This window comes from Bombina bombina, chromosome 1, assembly GCF_027579735.1.
Source record: "Bombina bombina isolate aBomBom1 chromosome 1, aBomBom1.pri, whole genome shotgun sequence".
In the NCBI taxonomy this organism is placed as follows: Eukaryota; Metazoa; Chordata; class Amphibia; order Anura; family Bombinatoridae; genus Bombina; species Bombina bombina.
This window is the reverse complement of record NC_069499.1, coordinates 943,118,767-943,141,814: the sequence shown is the minus strand read 5'-3', so window position 1 is coordinate 943,141,814 and position 23,048 is coordinate 943,118,767. Positions and strand designations below refer to the sequence as shown.

Here is a 23,048-nt window from a genome sequence, read left to right as displayed (position 1 = left end):
GACTGAAGTGAATTGCTGATATAAACAGATTACAATTATTATATTAAGCATACATTGGTGGGTTTAGGATACTTCAGGTTGGCCCTTCCTGGACTGTCATGGCTTGCTGGGATATCGTAGATCTGCTGCTGCTGTTGTGTCTGCTCTGGAGTTGTGAACACTGGAGATGATCCACTCACAGGTGTTGTACTTCCCTAATATTGAAAAAAAACACTTTGAATATTGTAATACATAAGGTTTAGATATGTTTAGTAAATAAACGTTCCAGTGTACTTTGTCCTTTTTACTGTATCTTAAAGGGACATTAACTGCTGTGCACAACTACAAAAGAATAGTAACTTCTCATTATGTTATTGCATTTCCTTTTTTAATAGCTTAAAGGTACCAGATACTGAAGCGCCGCCTCTTCATACTGGGCCCCTAACCTAAAACCTTGTTGATATGTTAATGAAAACTACTTCAGACACAGTGTGTGAGAATACTTGAGCTCCGAGATGGCGGCGCGTAGTATGAAGAGGCAGAACTTCAGTATCTGGTACCTTTTAGCTATTAAAACAGGAAAACTGATTTAAAAAGAGCAACAGCAAAAGGATGAAATGCAATAACATTTTTTTTGTAGTTGTGCACAGCAGTTTAATGTTCCATTAACTTTGAACATAGCTTTGTCAATTCCCTTAAGTTCTTATAAAGCAGACATCCTCAAACTTGGCCCTCCAGAGGTTTTGGAACTACATTTCCCATGATGCTCAGCTAGCATATCAGCTGGATGAGCATCATGGGAAATGTATTTCCAAAACCTCTGGAGAGCCAAGTTTGAGGATGTCTGCTATAAAGTAATGGTCATCGTAAAATTTAAATATAGTATTCCCTTATCTAATCTCTTCTGCTGAGGACAATTAGGGTAGATAAAGTGCACAAACAATGGCTGAGTGGAATAGTAGAATGTTGAAGGGACTCTAAACCCTGGTAAATAGTTACTTTAACCCAGAGCTTGACAAATGTATACTCCCTAGTGTCTTAAAATTAGGCCCTGGCTCCCTGGTTTAGAGCCTCCAAGAATCTCATGGTTGCTCCTACTTTGCCCTGCCAGCTGCAACTACAATTTAGCCTGGTCTTGCTGGATCTTTTCTAGGCCTCACAGCTGTGAAATAAAAAATCCAACTTTGGCCAATCCCTCCCTCTAATACCTCCTGCAAAATCTTTTTACTAGCACAGAAGGAGTTAATGTCACTTGATTTCATTAGCAATTGGGGGTCAAACAGCAGAGTAATGCTGCAGGTCTTTCCACAAGCAATCTATAGATAGATAGATAGATAGATAGATAGATAGATAGATAGATAGATAGATAGATTTTGAACAAATTGTCGAGCCCTGCTTTAACATAGCTATATTTTACACAGCCATTTCTTGCATACCCTTTAATGTATCAAAACACCCTGTAATGTACCTTGGAGAAGTGCTTGGAAGGTGGGATATCATATAGTTCCTGATGTATGACAGACGTAGCACGACTTGCCCTTGGAAGTGTAAGGAGATGCTGCAGGAAATAATCACATAGTATGAGGTTAAAAAAATTATTTTTTGTTCAATTCTGATTGATGATAATCACCTCCTTTATTTTAAAGGACTATTAAATACAGTAGAATTGTATAATTAACAAGTGCATAATAAAATGGCAATAAAATAACACATACTCTAAATTTAAAATCAGCAGTAGATGTTTTGCTAAAAATTTATAAAATGTCATTCATATATGTGTACACTGTGAACTCTTGCACATGCTCTGTAGTAGTGGAATGTGTATATAAAAAGAGTGCACAATTAGATAATCGGGAAAGAAAAGGGTTTTGTTTTTTCATTAATTCCATGCTCTGAATCACAAACGTTTAATTTTTTAAATTGTCCCTCTAAAATATATCACAGTGTACTTTAAATCAGTGTTACTCAACCGCAGTCCTCAAGTACCTCCAACAGTCCAGGTTTTCATTATCTCTGAACTAGAGCACAGGTGAAATAATCAGCTGATGAGTGAGAGCAGGTTAGTAACCATGGTTACTGATCAGCTGATTATGATTATTTCACCTGTGCTCTAGTTCAGCTATAATGAAAACCTGGAATGTTGGGGGTACTTGAGGACCACAGTTGAGAAACACTGGTCACATTACCTATGCAGTGATCTGACACAATATGAAGTCAGGGAAAAATACTACTGAGTTATACAAATTGGTCCCCACCACACTTAAATTTATATTTTAGCTTCAGTGAAGATTATTTATATGTTACCAATATTTTGCTAAATATGTGTTCTTTATTTCTGGAAACAAATAGAGATTATTGCTAATGTTACACTAAGCATTTATTGTATTTCTCTCCAGTCAGAGGTAAGAATGCTTATTTATATTGTGATGTAGAAAAGACTCTCTAATAACACAAAATGGTAAAGATCTGATGTTATATTTACATTTTTTTTATATATAACATATAACTCCAGAAACCTGCAATATGCATATTAAAAAGCAAAATGCAGATAATTTATTATTATTATTGTTTAATTATATGCATACCAGGGGCATCTTCTTTAGAGAAGAGGGCCACAACTTTGACTGCAGCTGGGACTGAAGGGGTTAATATTTAGGGGGTGAATTTGCGAAACATCTACATGATTAGATGTCATTGGGTGTCCTATGTTAAGGAGGGAGGGCTTAGGTGCCAGTTATAGTGTTTATGCGGTAGGGAGGAGTTTACCATTACCACACTGTGTAGCAATTTTCTCCCACCCTCCATCCTGTACAACTCAATAGAATCCACTCCTAATAATTTCATTCAAACAACCTTTATCAGTGTTGCCTAATAGCTCCTCTCTAAATCTACTATTTTTCCTGTGCTCCCAGAGCAGCAACGGATGATTCAGACAACAGATTTCCATAAACATTGTGTTTTACTAACAGACACGTAGCACAAGCTAGGAATTTATCCGATACACGCAATGAATGTGGAGATGTTTAGTGAAGATGCGCACTCCAGGCCTGTTTGACTAGGGCTGAGATTGTACCCAGCTGCTGAGAACAGCTGAGCATGTTAAGAGCTAAAGCAGTTGTTGACCAGCGTATCCCTGAGGGTGATTTAATGTATAACCCCTCCCCTACCTCAAACTCCTTTCCTACAACCCAATCTGTAAATATGTTAAAGAATCACATACATTTTCTTTGCAGTTGCAGATAGATTTAAAGGGATACCAAAATAAAAAATAAACTTTCAGGATTCAGATAGAGCACGCAATTTTAAACAACTTTCCAATTCACTTCCATTATCTAAATACGCACTGCTGTTGTATATGCACTCTTTCTGAGGCACCAGCTCCTACTGAGCATGTGCAAGAATTCACAGAATAGAGGTATATGCATTTTTTGATTGGCTGTTGGCTGTCACATGATATGGTGGGAGGGAAAATAGAACTAACTTTTTTTGTCATTGTCTTTTTATTGTTTATTTATCAATCATTTAATTGTATTTAGTAATCCTTTAACACTCCCAGACAACATTTTTTTAGTTATTTACACCCTAATACATTTTTTAATGTAATATTTGTTATTAATAATAACAATATTAACCAAACAAACACAGATGCCCACTATACTTATAATACTCCTGTTCAAAACCCTTAATGACACATATATACTCACACCTCTCTGTGGTTTCGGAGCACAACAGGTTAATTGCACACATCACCTATTAGTATCGCTAAACACTGTTAAAAGGGATCAATCAACATACGGACCCTTCAACCACAAGATCACCATTCATTTGTCATTAATTGTGCGCATTAGATGTCTGAATTACGAAAACAGGAGATTGATGATGCAGTAAATTATTTCATATTGTTTTCAGGAGGTAACCGTTCTAAGCTAGAGGGATTATTAGCAGAAGCATTTTAGAATTGTGATCACTGGATAAACACACTGACAATACTGGATGTTCTGAAATTTTTATCTCGTTAAAGGAACAGTAAAGGCAAAATAAATGTTCATAATACAGAGCTTGTAATTATAAAAAAAACTTTTAAATTTACTTTTATTATTAGATTTGTTTTGTTCTCTTGGTATCCTTTGTAGAAAAATAAAGCTAAGGTAGGCTGATAGGAGTTATAAACATTTTTGCAAACAAAATTGATAAAAGAAGCACATTGGAAATTTGTTTTAACTTTCATGTGCTATCCAACCCATTTAAAGGGACACAAAACCCATTTTTTTATTTCATGACTCATCTAGAGCAGTACTTTCCAAACTGTGTGTTGTAGGTGTGTCCCTGCTTCAGCACAAATTATTTTTACATTTTTTTTGGTGTCCGACTTTGCGCCTGCCTGCTATGGTTGACACGTGATTGATACCTAGTGGGTCACAGATCATCTTAACCTATTGGCGCAGCTCAGTGAAAACTGAAACTATTTCCATTGCCGGCTTTGGCGGCACATTGCTGCACGTGTAGTTTCCTCAATTGGCTTGTGACTCCATGTGTAGTCAGTGAGTGGGACAGCAGTGTGTTTGCAGTGGGGGCAGTAGTCAGTCCGACTCGCAGAGCTCTGGGGGCGGCAGCTTAAAGGGACAGTCAAGTCAAAAAAAACTTTCATGATTCAAATAGGGCATGTAATTTTAAACAACTTTCCAATTTACTTTTATTGCCAATTTTGCTTTGTTCTCTTGGTATTCTTAGTTGAAAGCTAAATCTAGGAGGTATATATGCTAATTTCTTAGACCTTGAAGGCCACCTCTAATCTGAAAGCATTTTGACAGTTTTTCACCACTAGAGGGCGTTAGTTAATATGTTTCATATAGATAACATTGAGCTCAGGCACGTGAATCTCCTAAGAGCAAGCACTGACTGGCTAAAAATGCATGTCTGTCAAAAGAACTGAAATAAGGGGGCAGTTTGCCATAGATGCAAGGTAATCACAAAGGTAAAACGTATATTATTATAACTGTGTTGGTTATGCAAAATTGGGGAATGGGTAATAAAAGGGATTATCTACCTTTTTAAACAACAAAAATTCTGGTGTTTACTGTCCCTTTAAACGCTGAGCTGAAGTCAGAAGTCAGTGGGGTTTTTTGTTGTTGCAGCTAGCTCCCAGTAGTGCATTGCTGCTCCTGCTCTTGATATATGGATAAGAAGTGGAAGCTTAAAAATGCTTGATGATGAAATGCGAGTGTCTTTATCTAATATTCCACCAAATATTCAGAAATTGTGTTCATCCCATCAACCTTATACATCCCGTTAAAATAGTAAGTAGCTATTGGTGATGTTAAACTTTTTTCCTTTCTTGCACATACTTACTGTTACTTGTTAATACATTTTGTTATATAATTTATGTTTGTGTCCGTATCTCTTACAACAAGTTAGTTTAACCTCCTGTTTGCTAGAACAACTGAATTACTGTGTCGCAAAATGATATAGGTGTAAAAAGCGTGTCACCAACATGAAAAGTTTGGAAAGCTCTGATCTAGAGCATGCAATTTTAAGCAACTTTCTAATGTACTCTTACTATAAATTTTTAGCAGGTGCTAACTAGGTGCTGAACCAAAAATGGGCCAGCTCCTTAGCTTACAATCCTGCTTTTTCAAATAAAGACAGCAAGAGAACCAAGAAAAAATGATAATAGGAGTAAATTAGAAAGTTGCTTAAAATTGCCTGCTCTATCTGAATCATTAAATAAAAATGTGAGTTTTGTGTCCGTTTAACATTATTTTTTACTTTACTATCCATTTAAAGCAAGCTCAAGATTGTGATTAACTTCTATGTGTTTACCTGAAAAAGTCCACCTTGGGAGCCGCTTTGCTGCTCCCAAACAGGTAACCTTCTGTGCGCCAGTCACACATACTTGACACAGACTGTCTGCTGTTTAAAAGTGAGACTTTACCTATGTGTTACACCCCTTTGGCATGGGTTAAAGAAAGGTCAAAATAGTGGTGATACCCTTTTTTCATTGACTCACCTAAATAGTAAAGGAAACATACCTGATTGGAAGAACTGTGTGCTTTATCATATAATATCTGGGCAGACAGGGAAACTGGAGACTGGTAAGTTTCCCCAGAGACGTTTAGTGATGAGGGGGTGATATAGATGCTGTCCATATCCTCGTATGTTGACAGGGTTGTAGTTTTAGATGCTGAAGGCACCTGGTAGATGTTCTGCTGCTTTGGCTGTCTCCTTAGAGAGCCACAGGGGCTGCCAGTCAGTGGGAAATCATTCTGATTAATGGTGAACAGTTGCAAGCGGTTGGCAGGGGCAAGGCCTTGACGCCCATGTAAGTAGCATCTCCACCACCCTTCACTTCCAAAAATGTTCTGCTCCAACACGGTCAGGATGTCACCTTTACGAAAAGCCAACTCATCAGAGCATTCTGCTTTGTTGTCATACAGAGCTTTGGCCAACATGTTCTATGGGAGGAACACAAGGTAGAGACATTCATTATATATTCACAGCACAGAAGAGCCTCTTGGCACTTTTTGTGACCACATTTTACTGTTTTAAAATACAAGGAGTCAACTATAGTATCTTAACCTCAACCATTTCTGTAAAGAATGCTCACGCGTTAAAGCCAGAAGGGAGATTAAAGGAATAGTCTAATCAAAATTTAACTTTCATGATTCAGATACAGCATGCAATTTTAAGCAACTGTCTAATTTACTCCTATTATCAAATTGTCTTCGTTCTCTTGGTATCTTTATTTGAAAAAGCAAGAATGTAAGCATAGGAGCCGGCCCATTTTTGGTTCAGTACCTTGGTAGCACTTTCTGATTGGTGTCTAAATGTAGCCACCAATCAGCAAGCGCTACCCAGGTGCTGAACCAAAAATGAGCTGTCTCCTAAGCTTACATTCAAATAAAGTTACCAAGAGAATGAAGAAAAAATGATAATAGGCGTAAAACTAGAAAGTTGCTTAAAATTGCATGCTCTATCTGAATCATGAAAGTTTAATTTTGACTAAACTATAACTTTAAATTATGCATATTGAATAATATTTCACTGTGCACTTTGTTCTGATTAGGATTATAGTTTAAATATGCCTCAGCAGTGTTTTTCTGATCAAGAATTTAGGTTGTAAATTCTTACTACATATCCTTGTTTAGAGGATAATTAAAATGTGGATGTTAGGCCACAATATGAAACATAAACAATCATTTATTGTGTATAAATAAAAGGTGGGTAAATATCCCTTAACACATATTAATTTGTACTTTTTCTAGTGTGGTTGTATGCTTTAAAAGGAAAGTATAAGCTAAAAATGTATTTTAGGCATGTGATAGAGCACTATTTAAACCTTTTACTTATGTATTTATTTGGCATGAAAAAGGGGTAAGTAAAAGGGACAGCATAGTGTAAAATAGTTTGTCCCTTAATCAGTCTACAATGGCTATACTAGTTGCAGAGTATAAAAAGTGTGAGAAACTGTTACATTAGCTTTATTTTGTACATAAAATAGCTGTTTTTTTGTTCTGTGATATCACAACCAATCAAAATGGGTTGAGCTTGCAGGGATATCAGATCTCCTTATTTTATTACTTTCTGTACACACATGATTCTTATAATATTTCTGCCATTATACTAAAGCTTAATACACAATGTGAAATTAACATTTTATTACTTATCTCTCCTAACTCTCACTGGAAATGTAATTTCTTCTGCTGGTTGCATTTACACAGCGTTTATTTAGGCCATACTTAAGTATAGAAACTTTCAGTATAGGTAGGGATATCACAGGCAAAATCAGCTATTTCAAATGCCGAAATTAAGTAAAAGGAGCTATTCGTCAACAATATAATACAATCTAGCAGGTAAAATGAATCTTTGGGAACAAACTAAAGAGGAGAAAATGTAAGGTAAACTGTCCCTTTAAAGAGATTTGTTTTGACTCTGAAGCTAACAGGAAGTACATGTTTGTATAAAGCTTCTCACTGGCTGATAAAACTTCCACTGCTACCCCTTTCTTAGTAGTGGAAGATCCGCTTTGCAAAAAATTTTTAATACATTTTAAACTGTCTTCTCTTAAATGCAATAAAGAAAAAGAAAAAAAAAAGACAATAGCATCTGAGCACTACAATAAAGCTATGTGCCGTGAGCTGATAGTTTTACCTTTGTGGAAAATGTCAACACTTGCAGAATTAAACTGATCTGGTGCTATGAAGTGCTGAAGTTTCACAGGCAGTGTTGTCTCTAATGTCACACAATGATGTCAATTTAAAAAGAAGAAAATAAAACTAATGTGTTCATTATATGAAGTTACTGCCATTATGGCTGCCAGATAGTGATGCAAACTGAATGCAGAGTACTTTCTCCTTGTCACCCCATCCCCTACTGAAAACTGCAAGTTGTTTTTATAATGTCAGATGGGTAATCGGACTCTTCTGTATTTTTATCCTGAGCATTTGCTATAAAAGCAGCAACTGGTTTAAAGGGAAAATACTATGAAGGCTCAGCTGATGCCCACAAGTTATTGCTTGTGGTTGTAAGCACATTCAGGGTTGGGGACTGAAACAATAGGCCTTTCATAAAGCATGTGCCCATCTACAGGTCACTGAGCCCCAGCTGTCATGCACACTTACACGGTGTCATTTCCCTGTTTACGTCCTTATTTGGAGCATGTATATATACACACGTGCTGTCAGCTTGGTTATAAATATATAAAACTTCTGAGATTGCTTAAGAGCCATCTAGAAGCTACTGTATGTTTTGCAGTAATACAGTTTACTCTTAAAGGGACAGTCTACTCCAAAATGTTTATTGTTTAAAAAGATAGATAATCCATTTATTACCCATTCCCCAGAATTGCATAACCAGCACTGTTATATTAATATACTTTTTACCTCTGTGATTACCTTGTATCTAAGCCTCCTTTGACAGCCCCCTGATCACATGACTTTTTATTATCTATTGACTTGCATTTAAGCCAATTAGGTCTGTGTCCTTAACACCTACACGGACGTGACCACAATGTTATCTATATGACACACATGAACTAGCAGTCTCCTGTTGTGAAAAGCTAATAAAAAAGCATGTGATAAGAGGCTGTCTGTAGTGGCTTAGAAACAGGCAAAAATTTAGAGGTTTAAATGTTATAAAGTATATTAATATAACAATGTTGGTTGTACAAAGCTGGGGAATGGGTAGTAAAGGCGTTATCTATCTTTTTAACCAATAACAATTTTGGTGTTGACTGTCCCTTTAAAATATACAGAAGGCATAAAAGAAAACCTCAGGAGCTTATATAATATCAGGAGCCCAATCAATTGTAGAGAAGCCATTCTTCTATGGCTCATGGTACTTCACATAACAGTCTACTAAAGTGATTTAAAGGGACTGTCAACCATAGAATTGTTATTGTTTTAAAAGATAGATAATCCCTTTATTACCCATTCCCCAGTTTTGCATAACCAACACAGTTATATTAATGTACTTTTTACCTCTGTGATTACCTTGTATCTAGGAACCTTCTTTTCAGCCCCCTGATCACATGACTGTGACTGTTTATTATCTATTGTCTTAAATTTAGTATTGTTTTGTGCTAGATCTTAAATAACCCCCTGTGCCTGAACACAGTGTTATCTATATGGCCCACGTGTACTTTCTGTCTCTTTGTGTTGAAAAGAGATTTAAAAAGCCTGTGATAAGAGGCAGCCCTCAAAGGCTTAGAAATTAGCATATGAGCCTACCTAGGTTTAGTTTAAACTAAGAATACCAAGAGAAAAAAAGCTAATTTGATGATAAAAGTAAATTGGAAAGTTGATTAAAATTAAAAGTCCTATCTGAATAATGAAAGTTTAGTTTATACTAGACTGTCCCTTTAAAGGAACAGAACCATACTGTTGTTTGTCCTCTTGTACCTACAGCTCTTTTCAAAGCCGCTCTCATATTTTAAAGGGTCAGTCTAGTCAAAATTAAACTTTTATGATTCAGATAGGGGCATGTAATTTTAAACAACTTTCCAACTTACTTTTATTTTCAAATTTACTTTGTTCTTTTGTTACTATTTGTTGAAAGCTAAACCTAGGCAGGCTCATAAGCTAATTTCTAAGCCGTTGAAGGCCGCCTTTTATCTCAGTGCATTTTTACCGTTTTTCACAACTAGACAGTGCTAGTTCATCTGTGAAGTTATTTATGAGTCAGGGGCAGGGCTTTCTGCAGAGGCTTAGATACAAGGTAATCACAGACATTAAAAGTGTAATATAACAGTGTTAATTATGCAAAACTGAGGGTTGGTTAATAAAGGGATTAGCTATCTTTATAACAATAAAAAATGTAAAGTAAACTGTCCCTTTAAGGAGCTTTTAAATAAGCTTCATAACCAAATGGTCATGGAACAATTTGAGATACTAAAGGATTCAGATAATCAGATACAGATTTTTTTCAGAAACAGGGTTTGTACATTAAAAAAAGACTATAGATATACGAAAACAAAGTATTGCTCCCTTTGTTAAATGAGAATATATTATTAAAGCTAGGAGTAAAGATGAATGGATATTATACTCTGTTGATTTGTTTTTTTTCTCCTTGTCCAGAAAATGATTTGTAGGAGGACAATATTTGTTTGGCGAATAGATTATGGGTTAAGCTAATGATACTGGTTAAACTACAATTTTAGACAGAGGAACCAATTTATTAGTTCTTTATTGAATAATTATTTTTATGTATTTTTTTTATTTTTTGGAAAAATATTATGGATGGAAATTGTTAAAATAATATTAATATGGTTGTCAATCTAATTTTTCTTTCGTATTATAAATATGCAACAAATAAATTAAACATCAAAAAAGGCAGTCTGGTTTTACCATCCATTTCCACTATGCATTATACAGTAGGAATCTTGGAATAACCTACTATTATAGCATTAGACTGTAAGCTCCATATTACATAACTGCCAATCATCCAAGATATTGCAGAATTGTAACTGGGTGGGATATCTGTCCCTTTAGCAGCTTCTCCATCAGGACCAATGTCCCATTTTACAGGGTTCTTCCCATGACCCCACCCAATCCACTCATTACATGCCTGTCCTCTCCACCGCACATCTGTGGGCCAGTCTCTACCGTCATGGCTACACCTACAAAACACCAGTAGGACACAATCCACAAGTATCCTCTCGCCTCCTTGTGCCAGAGAGCCTCTTGGAAACGTGGGAAATGTTTTTAAGGTATAATTATGCCACTGATCTGGAACCTTTAATTTTCTTTGTAAGTTTCCTGTGTATATTATTATTATAACTGTTTTCTTTTCGTATACAATTCCGGGTACACCATTAGGGGTGTACAAATAAAAGTATAGTTTTATAGGATTTCTATCATTTTAAGTTACAGCAAAGCACTATTATATATTAATTTCTGATACATTTTAAATCCCTTCTGCATTTTGGACCCACTTGAAATCGCTAACGGCAACTGAACCTTAACACTGTTTAAACACACTGAAAAGGCAACTGTCTCTGGCACTTGAAGAATTAAAGTGCACTCTGGGAAAACTATAAACAGAGCAAGAGTGAGGGGATATTTTGTCCTAGCTGGCAACTTCCTGCTTATACCATACCATATAAATCTTCCTTAAATAAAACAACAAGTAGAGAACTACAAAGGGATTAAAAAAAAATGCAAGTAAAGAATAAAAAATGAATCCTTTAGTCATGAGCCAGAAATTTCCTTAAGAAAGTTGTTAAGAATTTATTGTAATTTCCCAGAGTATTTCTCTAAATATCTTCCTGATATTCAGCAAGGTCACTGAATGTCAGTTTGTATTTCTGTGTTAAGAAAATAGTTTCATCTGTTGCAATATGTGCCATGACACTTTGCAGCATTAGCTTGTAAAAACAAAACAAAAAAACTTGTAGCATTTTAACAGACACAATCATGTAATATTGTGTATACTTGCAGTGCTTGATTACAAAGTGAAAAAAATGGCAAACTGTTTGGAGAAATCTGGTACAATTCCAGATGTTTAGCTGCAAGAATTAAAGGGATGTAAAACAGTGCTGCTTTAGTTAAAGCAAATATGTTATATCAAAGTAAACATATAAAGAAATAGATTGTGTTTTTTTTTTGTTTGTTTTTTTAAAACTTGTTTTCTTTCTAAATGGGCACTTGGAAATTCTCACTGTAGCCACTGCCTACAGCTTGATAAAAGAGCAAACTTAAGTTCTACTGTCACAAGATTTATGCTGCAAAAATCCTCTACTTAACATGGGCAATAAACTAATTACAGCTAGAGCAGGTTTCCTAGCAACTACTTTAAAGGGAAGGCTACTCTTTTACCTTCCTGTAGAGTCCATAGCCCACTTGTGGGGTTGTGACAGAAAGTAATGGACCCTTCGCCAATTAATTAAAAAGAAAAGGTAAAATCCTTTTTAAAATTATGCATAATACATATTGCAATGATTTATTTTACGCATAACCCACTGCTTTGTTCCTGTATGTTTCTAATATTAATATAGTAAGGTAAATGAAGGGCAATCTGATAAGCAGGTAAGTAAAAGAATAGGAGAGTTTAGAACACACGTCTAAAGATATGTCACAAAATCTAAGTGAAAATTCACATTGATAAAATACAAAAATATATATAATGTTTCTACAACCCCTAGACGATTGTGATATTTTTGGACCAGCAAAATCAATGTGTTGTATACAAATCCTTGATTTTGTTGATTCATGAAAAGGTTTCACAATCTACTAAAAGGAACTTTAAAGTGATGGTAAATACTAGCGTTTTTGAAAGTCTTGGATTTATCAGTGCTATAAATAAAGGGCACTATCAGTCATGAAGTATAAAAAAACTTCATGTTGAAAGATCCTTTATTTGCAGCAATTTTATGCCAAGCTGAGAGCCTCTGGCCGCCCACGGCAAAACGTAGCGTGCTAGCCATCCAGAATAATGCCAAAGGGCAAGCACGGCTGTTGGCTAAAGCAGTGAAAACGTCACCTCATTGAAAAAAATTGTTTATGATGAGCTGAAGGCACTCAGCTCATCATAAACTGCAGACAAATAAAGGAATTTTCATCATTAAGTTTTTTAATACTTTATAACTAAAAGTCCCCTTTATTTATATCACTGGTAAATCCAAGCTTTTCAAAAACGCTAGGATTTACAATCACTTTAAATTGATCCAACTTTTACTTTTTTTCATACAAGAAAAAATGATTTTTTTTAACCTGTTCAACTGTTACTGTTTTTGAGTAATATGTCCTTTCAAAATGATCTATTCTAGTTTCATATGATTGCTGTGTTGCTGATAAGCTGCTTTACAGAATAGTGCAAGTTTCTGCAACAACAGTGAAAGAGTGAAGATAAAATGATCCCCTTCCAAAACAAATTAAATAAATAAATAAAAACAACTCTTGACTTCTGTTTATATTAAGGGCTCCCCCAGTGTCCTCATAAGTATCACATAGTTTAGAGAGACTGGAGGTTGCAGCTGACTTTTAGAGGAAACATGTGTGTTAACTTGTGTGAATATGTGCCTGGGATCATTACTGTTATAATCTGCAGAAAACTCCCATGGACTGGGAGAAATCCCTCGAGCTAAGTTCACTGTGAATCAGAGTTTGTGTTACTTCCTGTGTAATGCACTAAGAGACATCCCTTTGCTGGGTCCTATGTGAAAAATATTCAATCTGCCTCATATCTGCAATCCCACAGGAACTTCCCAAGAATTTGTTTGGTGCAAAATCAGGACAAAGTAAAAAAAAGTACTGAATTTTTTTAAACCACAAGGGCGGCTTGCAATGAGTTACAGTGTGTGTCCATACCTCGTACATGGTCCTATAGAAAGATATTACCTGCAACATTCAACAATTCCAAATTATCTATAGTCTATCTAGTTATCTATCTTGCTATATACACCTACACTCAGATACATCAGGAAAAGGGGTATAAAGCTGCTATAATGAAATATTGTAATGGGTTAGAACATTTTTGTATTATGATGTTGCTTGCATAGAACTATGATTTTAATTCCTTTAAAGAGATTAAAAGGGACAGTCTACTTGAAAACGATTATTGGTTAAAAAGATAGCTAATCCCTTTATTACCCATTCCACAGTTTTGCATAACCAACACTGTTATAGAAATACACTTTTTACCTTTGTGATTACCTTGTATCTAAGCCTCTGCAGACTGCCCATTATCTCAGTTCTGTTGACAGACTTGCATTTTTGCTAATTAGTGCTGACTCATAAATAACTCCACGGGAGTGAGCACAATGTTATCTATATGAACTAGCACTGTCTAGCTGTAAAAAACTGTCTAAATGCACTGAGCTAAGAGGCGGGCTTCAAGGGCTTAGAAATTAGCATATAAGCCTACCTAGGTTTAGCTTTCAACAAAGAATACCAAGAAAACAAAGCAAATATGATTATAAAAGTAAATTAAAAGTTGGTTAAAATTGCATGCCCTTTCTGAATCATGAAAGTTAGACTTGACTGTCCCTTTAAATACACAGTTAACGTCAGCTCTAGAGTGGCAATGTACTACTTGTCCAGAGCGGAAGACCGAGAGACAATCATAAGCAGCATATGCACATAGCTACCAATCACAAGACAAGTTGTGTTAAAAATAACAGCAAGCAACTTAATTGTTTCTTTCTAAATGAGCACTTCTCTGTGTAGCCACTGTCTACAGCTAGATAAGCAACCAGACATTACAGAGCTTAGGTTCTATTTCCACATGATTTTTGCAGCAAAAAGTTGTCTACTGAATATGGGCAATAAACTTTTAGTCTCCTAGCAACACTTCAAATAAAAAACTGCTATTTTGCCTTCCTGTAGAGACCACGGCCCCATTGTGGACTATGACAAAAAGTAATGGATCCTGCACAAATTATTTTTTCTAAGTTTTTAATACCTTTTAAAGGGACAGTCTAGGCCAAAATAATCTTTCATGATTCAGATAGAGCATGTAATTTTAAACAATTTTCCAATTTACTTTTATCACCAATTTTGCTTTGTTTTCTTGGTATTCTTAGTTGAAAGCTTAACCTAGGAGGTACATATGTTAATTTCTTAGACCTTGAAGGCCACCTCTTTTCAGAATGCATTTTAACAGTTTTTCACCACTAGATGGTGTTAGTTCACATATTTCATATAGATAACACTGTGCTCGTGCACGTGAAGTTATCTGGGAGCAGGCACTGATTGGCTAAACTGCAAGTCTGTCAAAAGAACTGAAATAAAGGGTCAGTTTGCAGAGGCTTAGATACAAGATAATCACAGAGGTTAAAAGTATATCAATATAACTGTGTTGGTTATGCAAAACTGGGGAATGGGTAATAAATGGATTATCTATCTTTTAAAACAATAAAAATTCTGGTGTAGACTGTCCCTTTAAGCATTTATTTTGCATGCAGATCTTTTGCAATGCAGTGAATAAGTTTGATGCATTAGTAAAACAATGTAATGTAATGAGCCTCTAAATTCTTTGTGGAGGTTAATACACAGTTTTGCTCCTAAAAATAATGTAATAAAATGTTCTAGCACATTAGAGTATTTTATTATTGCTCAACTACGTGAACAAAAACTGTGTGCCATTAAAGGGTACAAACATATTTAAATTAGGCTCAGGAGCAGCAATGCACTATGGGTCTGGAGCTGAATACAATTACAAGCAGCATGTGTGCGTAGCCACCAATCCCTGGCCATGAACAGCTCAGGAGAGGAAGTGCATTGCCTATCTGGAGGTGACCTTATTTATGTGTTTAACCTATTTGTGGGGGTTAAACACATAGTTCTTTTCAAACAATAGTGTGATCATAAAATGCTCTGGCACATTAGAGCACTTTATTATTGTTTCTTTACATCCCTTTAATGACTGCAAAGACTTTGATCCCATCTGCAAATTGCCTAGCAGGGGTGAAGCCAGCAGCTTGATCTTGCTTTTTGTCCAGTTTATACAATTGTGTTTTCAATTGATACACTAAAAGAGACAACTACTATTTTCTGTTGTAAGACCTGCACTATAGAAGCACATATAAGTGAGGCAGGTTTTGTATCTTTAAATCATTTTGTACTTCAACTGATGAACAGCAGGAAAAAAAAAACTCTTTTCTAGATTTATGTAATAATAGTAGTTAGACACAAACGTGTGGTCCATTAAATCTAAATGTCAGAACGAACTGAAGCAAATTTATTAGGACACATGTGGCTCACAAATTCCCAGAAGCCTCCAGCCTTTATCTGCCTGATTGCCCAAAAGATGCAATTAAACTAAAAGTCCCTGGCTTTGGGGCCCAATTCTCTTTCATGGAACTGCCCCTATGACAAACCTTTGTTCTTCATTAATTAGCACACAACTATTTAAGCTCATTGTTATGCAGAAATGTTCATGATAACCTGATTACAGATCACAATAAAGTGTTTAAACTTGAAGGAATTATTAAATTAACCTTTAATTACGTGCCTGGCAAGCTGTGACTTATAAGGTTGCCAGAGGCTATCAGAGGACTGAGCACTTTTTTGTTCTGTTAGAGAAAGTAGTTTTATTGAAAATACTCTTAAAGGGTGATTGCAATGCAGCAAAAAAAATCCCACAAGCATTATGGGCGCAGAATAGGACTTTACCTATGCTCAATAATGCAAAAATCCCATGATCGTAATTTACAAGAGCAGTTCATGGATACACCTCTTAAAAAGCCTGGTAAAAAAATTCATGTTGTCGGTCTAATTATCTATGGTCTGTTAGAGACAGCTGTAAATGCTACAACCTAACTAATCTATGTATAGAATCTTGCAATCTCAGGTAAATTTTACCATACTTATAGGGACATGAAACCCACATTTTTTTTCTCTCATGATTCAGATAGAGCATGCAATTTTAAGCAACCTTGAAATGTACTTTTATTATTGCATTTTCTTTGTTCTCTTGGTAACATAAGCTCAGGAGCGTGCAAGTGTCTGGACTCTGGAACACTATATGGCAGCAGTTTTGCTAGAATGTTATCCATATGCAAGATGGCAGCCTTTTTTCTTGACATGTAGTGCTCCAGATATCTACCTAGGTATCTCTTCAACAAATTTGATAGTAGAAGGAAATTGTAAGCGCTGTCTGATTCACAAAATAACATTTTTGAGCTTCATGTCCCTTTAAAGGGACACTTTAGTCAAAAATGAGAAAGAGCAATATTTAAATATGTTGGGTTGTTGTTGTTTTTTTGCTTGAGAAAATATATTAAAGAGACAGTAAACCTTAAAAATAATGTTATATAATTCTGCACATAGTGCAGAATTATATAACATTATTTAGGTGCTATAGCCATAAAAGCATTTTTTCCTTTTATATTTTGCTAAAATACGGCGCTTTTACAGACCCGCTCACAGGAGCGAGCTGCACTTAGTCTTATGGCGCGGTCGGGCCAGGCTGTGACTATACAGCTGGCCCGATGCGCTGACTGAATATTACAGACCCGCTCAGCAGAGAGCAGAGAGCGGGTCTGTAAAAGCGCCGTATTTTAGCAAAATATAAAAGGAAAAAATGCTTTTATGGCTATAGCACCTAAATAATGTTATATAATTCTGCACTATGTGCAGAATTATATAACATTATTTTTAAGGTTTACTGTCCCTTTAAGTAAAAGTTGTTTTTTAAATCTAAATTTAAAGGGACATGATACCCAAATGTTGATATATATTAAAACAAATGTATTATTTTTTTTTTACCGGCAGCGAGACAGCAGCTGAAGTATAACTGTTTACAGAGAACATACTATTGTGAGCTGAAGACATTTTGAGGTAAATATCTTCCCTTTTTACATAAAGATGCTCAAGTGATATTTTCGTGTCAGCTTTTTACAGTTATGCTACATCACTTTCAAGTGAGTTAGCATGTGAGTATTATAGCCCTTAAAGTGAAAGTTAATCCTAGCGTTTCACAAACGCTAGGATTGACTATTGAAACAAATAAAGGGGACTTTTATTCATAAAGTATAAAATACTTTATGTAGAAATCTGCTTTATTTGTCTCAACCGATCCTTGATTTGAGCTACTAATAAAGCCCACGGCTAAAAAATTTTTTGCTAAGAGGTGACATTTTCACCTCTTAGCCAATAGCAGTGAGGTAAATCCGGCTTGGCGCCCATGGGAGCTGGATTTACAGCACTGCTATTAGCTAAGAGGTAAAAACGTCACCTCTAAGGAAAATGTCTTTTTGCCATGGCATTGTTAGCAGCTCAAATCGACAATCGGTTGAAACAAATAAAGGAGCTTTCTACATGAAGTATTTTATACTTCATGAATGAAAGTACCCTTTATTTCTTTCAATAGTCAATCCTAGCGTTTGCGAACCGCTAGGATTAACTTTCACTTTAAGCTAGCATACAAGGGTCATAGATATGTATCCTTATGCTTATTGGCTGATAGGTACTTTTTACTAAAGCTTAGTTAGCATTAGCAGGAAGTAAATGTCAACCAATGAGTATTGACAGGAAGTACCTATCAGCCAATAAACAGTAGCAGAAAGGGCTTATCAGTCAGTGATGATTAGCAAAGCGTGCAAAACTGATACAGCTGAAGTATGATGGAGGCACTTCCTCTTCTCTAGAGGGAGGGGAACAAGCAAACATGTTTGATATGTTTTTACAGAAATGTAGGCAAAATAAATAATGCATGTATATTGTAAAAGAGTTTAATTATTTTATGTGAAGATTAAATGACCATTAGTATATTTGTAGCTTTTGGTTACATTCTTTTAATTTTCTGTCTTAAAAAAATTAGATTAGATTATTTATTCCATACCATTTATCACTAGTATTCTGATAACATTCTTCACAGAATCCCCTGGTCATGTAAGAAAACAATAAAGCTTCTAATTACAAGCTCTGAATGTGTTAAAGGAACCGTACAAGGATAAAAGAAGTGATAAGTGATATGACAACATAGCCCTAGGAATAATGAGAATATTTTACCCACTCCTCGTTAACATATCAAAAGAGCGATAAAAGACACAGAAACAAAGGAATCCATAATGGGAGGTGTGGACAATTTTAGTACAAATTATTGAAGTTGTTGTAAAGGTCAAACAAGTTTAAAAGATATAGAAATTCCTTAGTTTTTCTTCTCTCATTGTACAGGTACCAATTACAGGTCAGCAACAGAGCTGTTTTAAAGGGATAGTATACACCAATTTTCATATAACTGCATGCAATCAACACTAAATAAAAATATGCACAGACACTAGTATAAAAATCCAGCATAAAACTGTTTAAAAAACATACTTAGAAGTTTAGCACTATTGATGAAGTTAGAGTAGTACACCCACTGAAAGGGTCTGAGAAAGCAAGAAGGGCAGACACCCCCCTCCACTGCATATGAAAAGACCTGTTACAGAAGCAGGAAGCTGTAGGCATCCGTATACATCTAAAACTGTGGGGCTTGGTTAGGATTTTTAAAATCAGCACAATGCTATTAAAAAAAAAATAAGCAACACTATACATTGCTACAAAAAACACTCCCAGATGGGCTATATAAATGGATCACCTACAAAACATTTATACAAAACAAAATCTAGTGTACAATGTCCCTTTAATGGGACATACAAGTTCAAATTTAAAACTAAAGTACTAAATTTCAAAAGTCAATAATTGTATTTTAACAATACAATTTTGTTTGCAAAAATGCTTCAGAGAGGTTTTGTGATGACTTATCCTGTGCATATGTAGGTATGTATCTGATAATCCTCCTATGATTAAGTGCCTGTGAGGGCACAAAACTAGTCAGGAGGTTTGTGGCCATGAAACGATGATTTTATACTGGATTAAATAAAGTCTTTTTGTTTTTACCAGCCCTCTCTTTTTGGTGCCTCTTGTAGTGCGGCTGTACACTGCTTTTTTCATGTATTTGATACCCATTCATGTGTCAAATGTCAATGCTGATATTACATAATATCAGCTATCTGAGCAGGCCCACGCGCATTTTGGTGTTTACGATTTTTTTTCCCTTTCAGTTTATCATGCACATGCAAGACCAGCCATTAAATTTGTTACAATTTTGGTTTGCATGTTTTTCTGTTGTTTTTTTTTTTATGGATATAGAAGCAAGCAGGAAATGCATGTTCTCTACAACTTTTCCATAGAGATGAGTTGCTCAATGGCTCATAAATATAACAGAAATATTTTAATATAAACAACTTTAAAAATTCCATACCTTTAGTGCAACAGAGCCAAACATATCTTTACTGTCCCTTTAATAGTAGGAAGGTAGAATATCCTTGTACTTGTGCCTTTATGTTGCAGGTTTACACTGCACTACTAAATATTAAGGGCTAGATTACAAGTGGAGTGCTAAATTATTTGCCTGTTCTCAGGCATGTAATAAATAACCAGTCATTACCAGTGGCTGGTTATTGCTACCGCATTTAGAAAATTAACCAGAGATTAGATCTCTGGTTAATTTTCTGTAAGTGCCCCAAATGCCCTCAAAATAGAGTGCATTATAGTTTTTTATTAAAGGGATAGTCTAGTCAAAATTAAATGTTTATGATTCAGATAGATCATGCAATTTTAAGCAACTTTCTGATTTATTCCTATTATCAATTTTTATTCGTTCTCTTGGTATCTTTATTTGAAAAAGCAAGAAAGTAAGCTTAAGAGCAGGCCCATTTTTGGTTCAGCACCTCGGTAGTGCTAGCTGATTGGTGTCTAAATGTAGCCATCAATCAGCAAGCGCTACCCAGGTTCTGAACCAAAAGTTTAATTTTGACTAGACTATCCCTTTAATAAAAAAAAACAACTGCACTAGGCAGTTTTGGGGCTTTAAAGTTGGCGGGTGTGGAGTGATAGAAAAAAAAAAAAACAGCACTGAAAAGTGCCTTTACATTGTGGTCTACGGGAACTGTGTGTTCCCTGTAAATGTATATGGTTATATACATATATATTTATATTTGCTGCCATTGCTGCGCTACTTACCCCCTTCCCTGCACTTAAGTCTTATGCCGTCTCTGAAGGCATCAGAACGAGGCTCCTGTTGGAGCCTATGGAAGCGCACTCCTGTGAGCGCAACGCTTTTAGCAATACGAACACAAGCTTGCATTCGCATTGCTCTTAACTTGTAATACCAGGACAGTGGATCGCTAATATCGTTTGCGTGCAAGCGATATTTAGTGCTCCACTTGTAATCTATCCCTAAATTATATGTTCAAAAATTAGGAGCCAGTAAGAATATTTAGGAGCCAGGCATATTTTTAGGAGCCAGACAGTTGGATTTGTATATAGATATATGGAGAATAACCCAAAAAGTTAGGAGCCAGGGGTAATATTCTAGGAGCCAGTGGCTCCAGGCTCCTGGGTTTGTCGAGCCCTGCTGTATGGTCATGCACTCTTGCAGGATTAATCACACAAGTCATTATCCTCAATGGCTCCACGCTCCTGGGTGCTGTTAAGCACATTTCAATCGCTCTCATATGGAAACTCGGGAGTATGCTCCCATTAAGGATAATGTTTCTGGAGCAATATGGCCTCAGATTGCTTATACTGCTCAAAACCCACAATAAATAATCACCTGCTGGAGAGGAATAGTCCAGGTACATGCGTCAGAAATAGGATTAGCTTACTTTATAGAAATATTACGTTGCAAGAGACAGTGGTCTAATGAGCATTTGCTTATTGCACTATTGTGTGTGTGCGTCATTTGTGTTTAAAAACACAGTTAAAGTCAGCACTGAAGCACCAATGCATTGCCAATCTTGACTGGAACATAGGTTGTGAGCCAATTATAAATGGCATATGCACGTAAATACCGATCACCAACCATATTCAGCGCTGAAATAGAAGTGTATTTCTGCACTAGAGCTAGATGGCATTAGTTCATAGGTGCCATCTAGATAACTTTGTGCTCACTCCCATGGAGCTATTTATGAGTCAGCACTGTTTGGCTAAAATGCAAGTCTGTCAAGAGGACTGAAATAAGGGGGCAGTCTGCAGAGGCTTAGATACAAGGTATTACAGAGGTAAAAAGTATATTAATATAACCATGTTGGCTGTGCAAAACTGGGGAAGTAGCAAAAAAAGGGATTATCTTTTTAAACAATACAAATTGTGAAATAGACTGTCCCTTTAAGAGCTTGGAGAGAGCTGTTGGTGAATCTTCTAAAATATTTACTGTGCATTACCTCTTTAGCCTCCATCATACCTAATCTATTATGGGCTTCATCACAAACTCAGCAGTAATTAAATCTTTATTAAAGTGATGGTAAATGTAACTATACTTGAGTTAATATTTTGGAAGTATTACTCAATATAAGCAGAGTGATGCTTGTGGGTTTTTTTTTAAATAAACTTTTTTTCATACAAAATCTTCATTTATAAATGCGCTCCTGCCCCGGGCTTCCTCCGTGTGAGAATTTTAAAAAATCTCTATTTTTTGGACAGGTACCTCATCCAATCGAGACTGCACCATACGCCCTATGTAAATTTGGTATTAGAACGCTCCCGTAGTTGGAGTTTTGAATGCGCAAGTGCAGTTGCAACCATGATCTCGCCGCTGCTTATAGTAAAGAGTGAATTTTCCTGTCACTGTTTACAGCAGTGGTTAAAACGGCACCGTAATATTTTTTTAAAGTAAAAGCATTTTTGTTTGCTGATACTTTAGATTATAAGCAAACGGATGTGGGGAAATTCACTGTTTACTATAAGCAGCGGCGAGATCATGGCTGCAACTGCACTGGCGCAGTTGAAGTTCTGCTGATGCCATTCATAACTCCAAGCACAGGTGCGTGCTAATACCAGATTTACATAGGGCGTATGGTGTAGTCCCAATTGGATGATGCACTTGTCAATCAAACAGAGATTTCTGAAATTCTCACACGGAGGCAACCGGGGCATAAGTAATGGAGCGCATTTATAAATGAAGATTGTGTATAAAAAAAGTTTATCTTAAACACAAGCACCACTGTGCTTATATTGAGTAATACTTCCAAATATTAACTCAAGTATAGTTACATTTACCATACAGTGATGTTACCAATATATTAATCACAAGGAAAACAAACCTTTTAGACTATTACTACAGGTAGGAAATATTATTTAGGATAA

The 23,048-nt window shown here is 35.8% G+C and overlaps 1 protein-coding gene across 4 annotated transcripts in view; it reads right to left on the bottom strand.

Moving 5' to 3' along the window:
* Nucleotides 1-23,048, bottom strand: part of CASS4 (Cas scaffold protein family member 4) — a 288,808-nt gene that overhangs the window by 13,668 nt on the left and 252,092 nt on the right. For 3 of the 4 annotated variants that reach the window (XM_053702966.1, XM_053703205.1, XM_053703045.1), the window contains exons 2-4: nucleotides 6,009-6,431; nucleotides 1,448-1,537; nucleotides 54-194 (exon numbers count right to left, since the gene is read on the bottom strand). In XM_053702966.1, the coding sequence (XP_053558941.1) occupies nucleotides 54-194; nucleotides 1,448-1,537; nucleotides 6,009-6,431 (654 nt within the window). Of the gene's footprint in view, nucleotides 1-53; nucleotides 195-1,447; nucleotides 1,538-6,008; nucleotides 6,432-8,127; nucleotides 8,322-23,048 lie in introns of those variants that run through there. The other variant, XM_053703127.1, reaches the window with a different exon arrangement.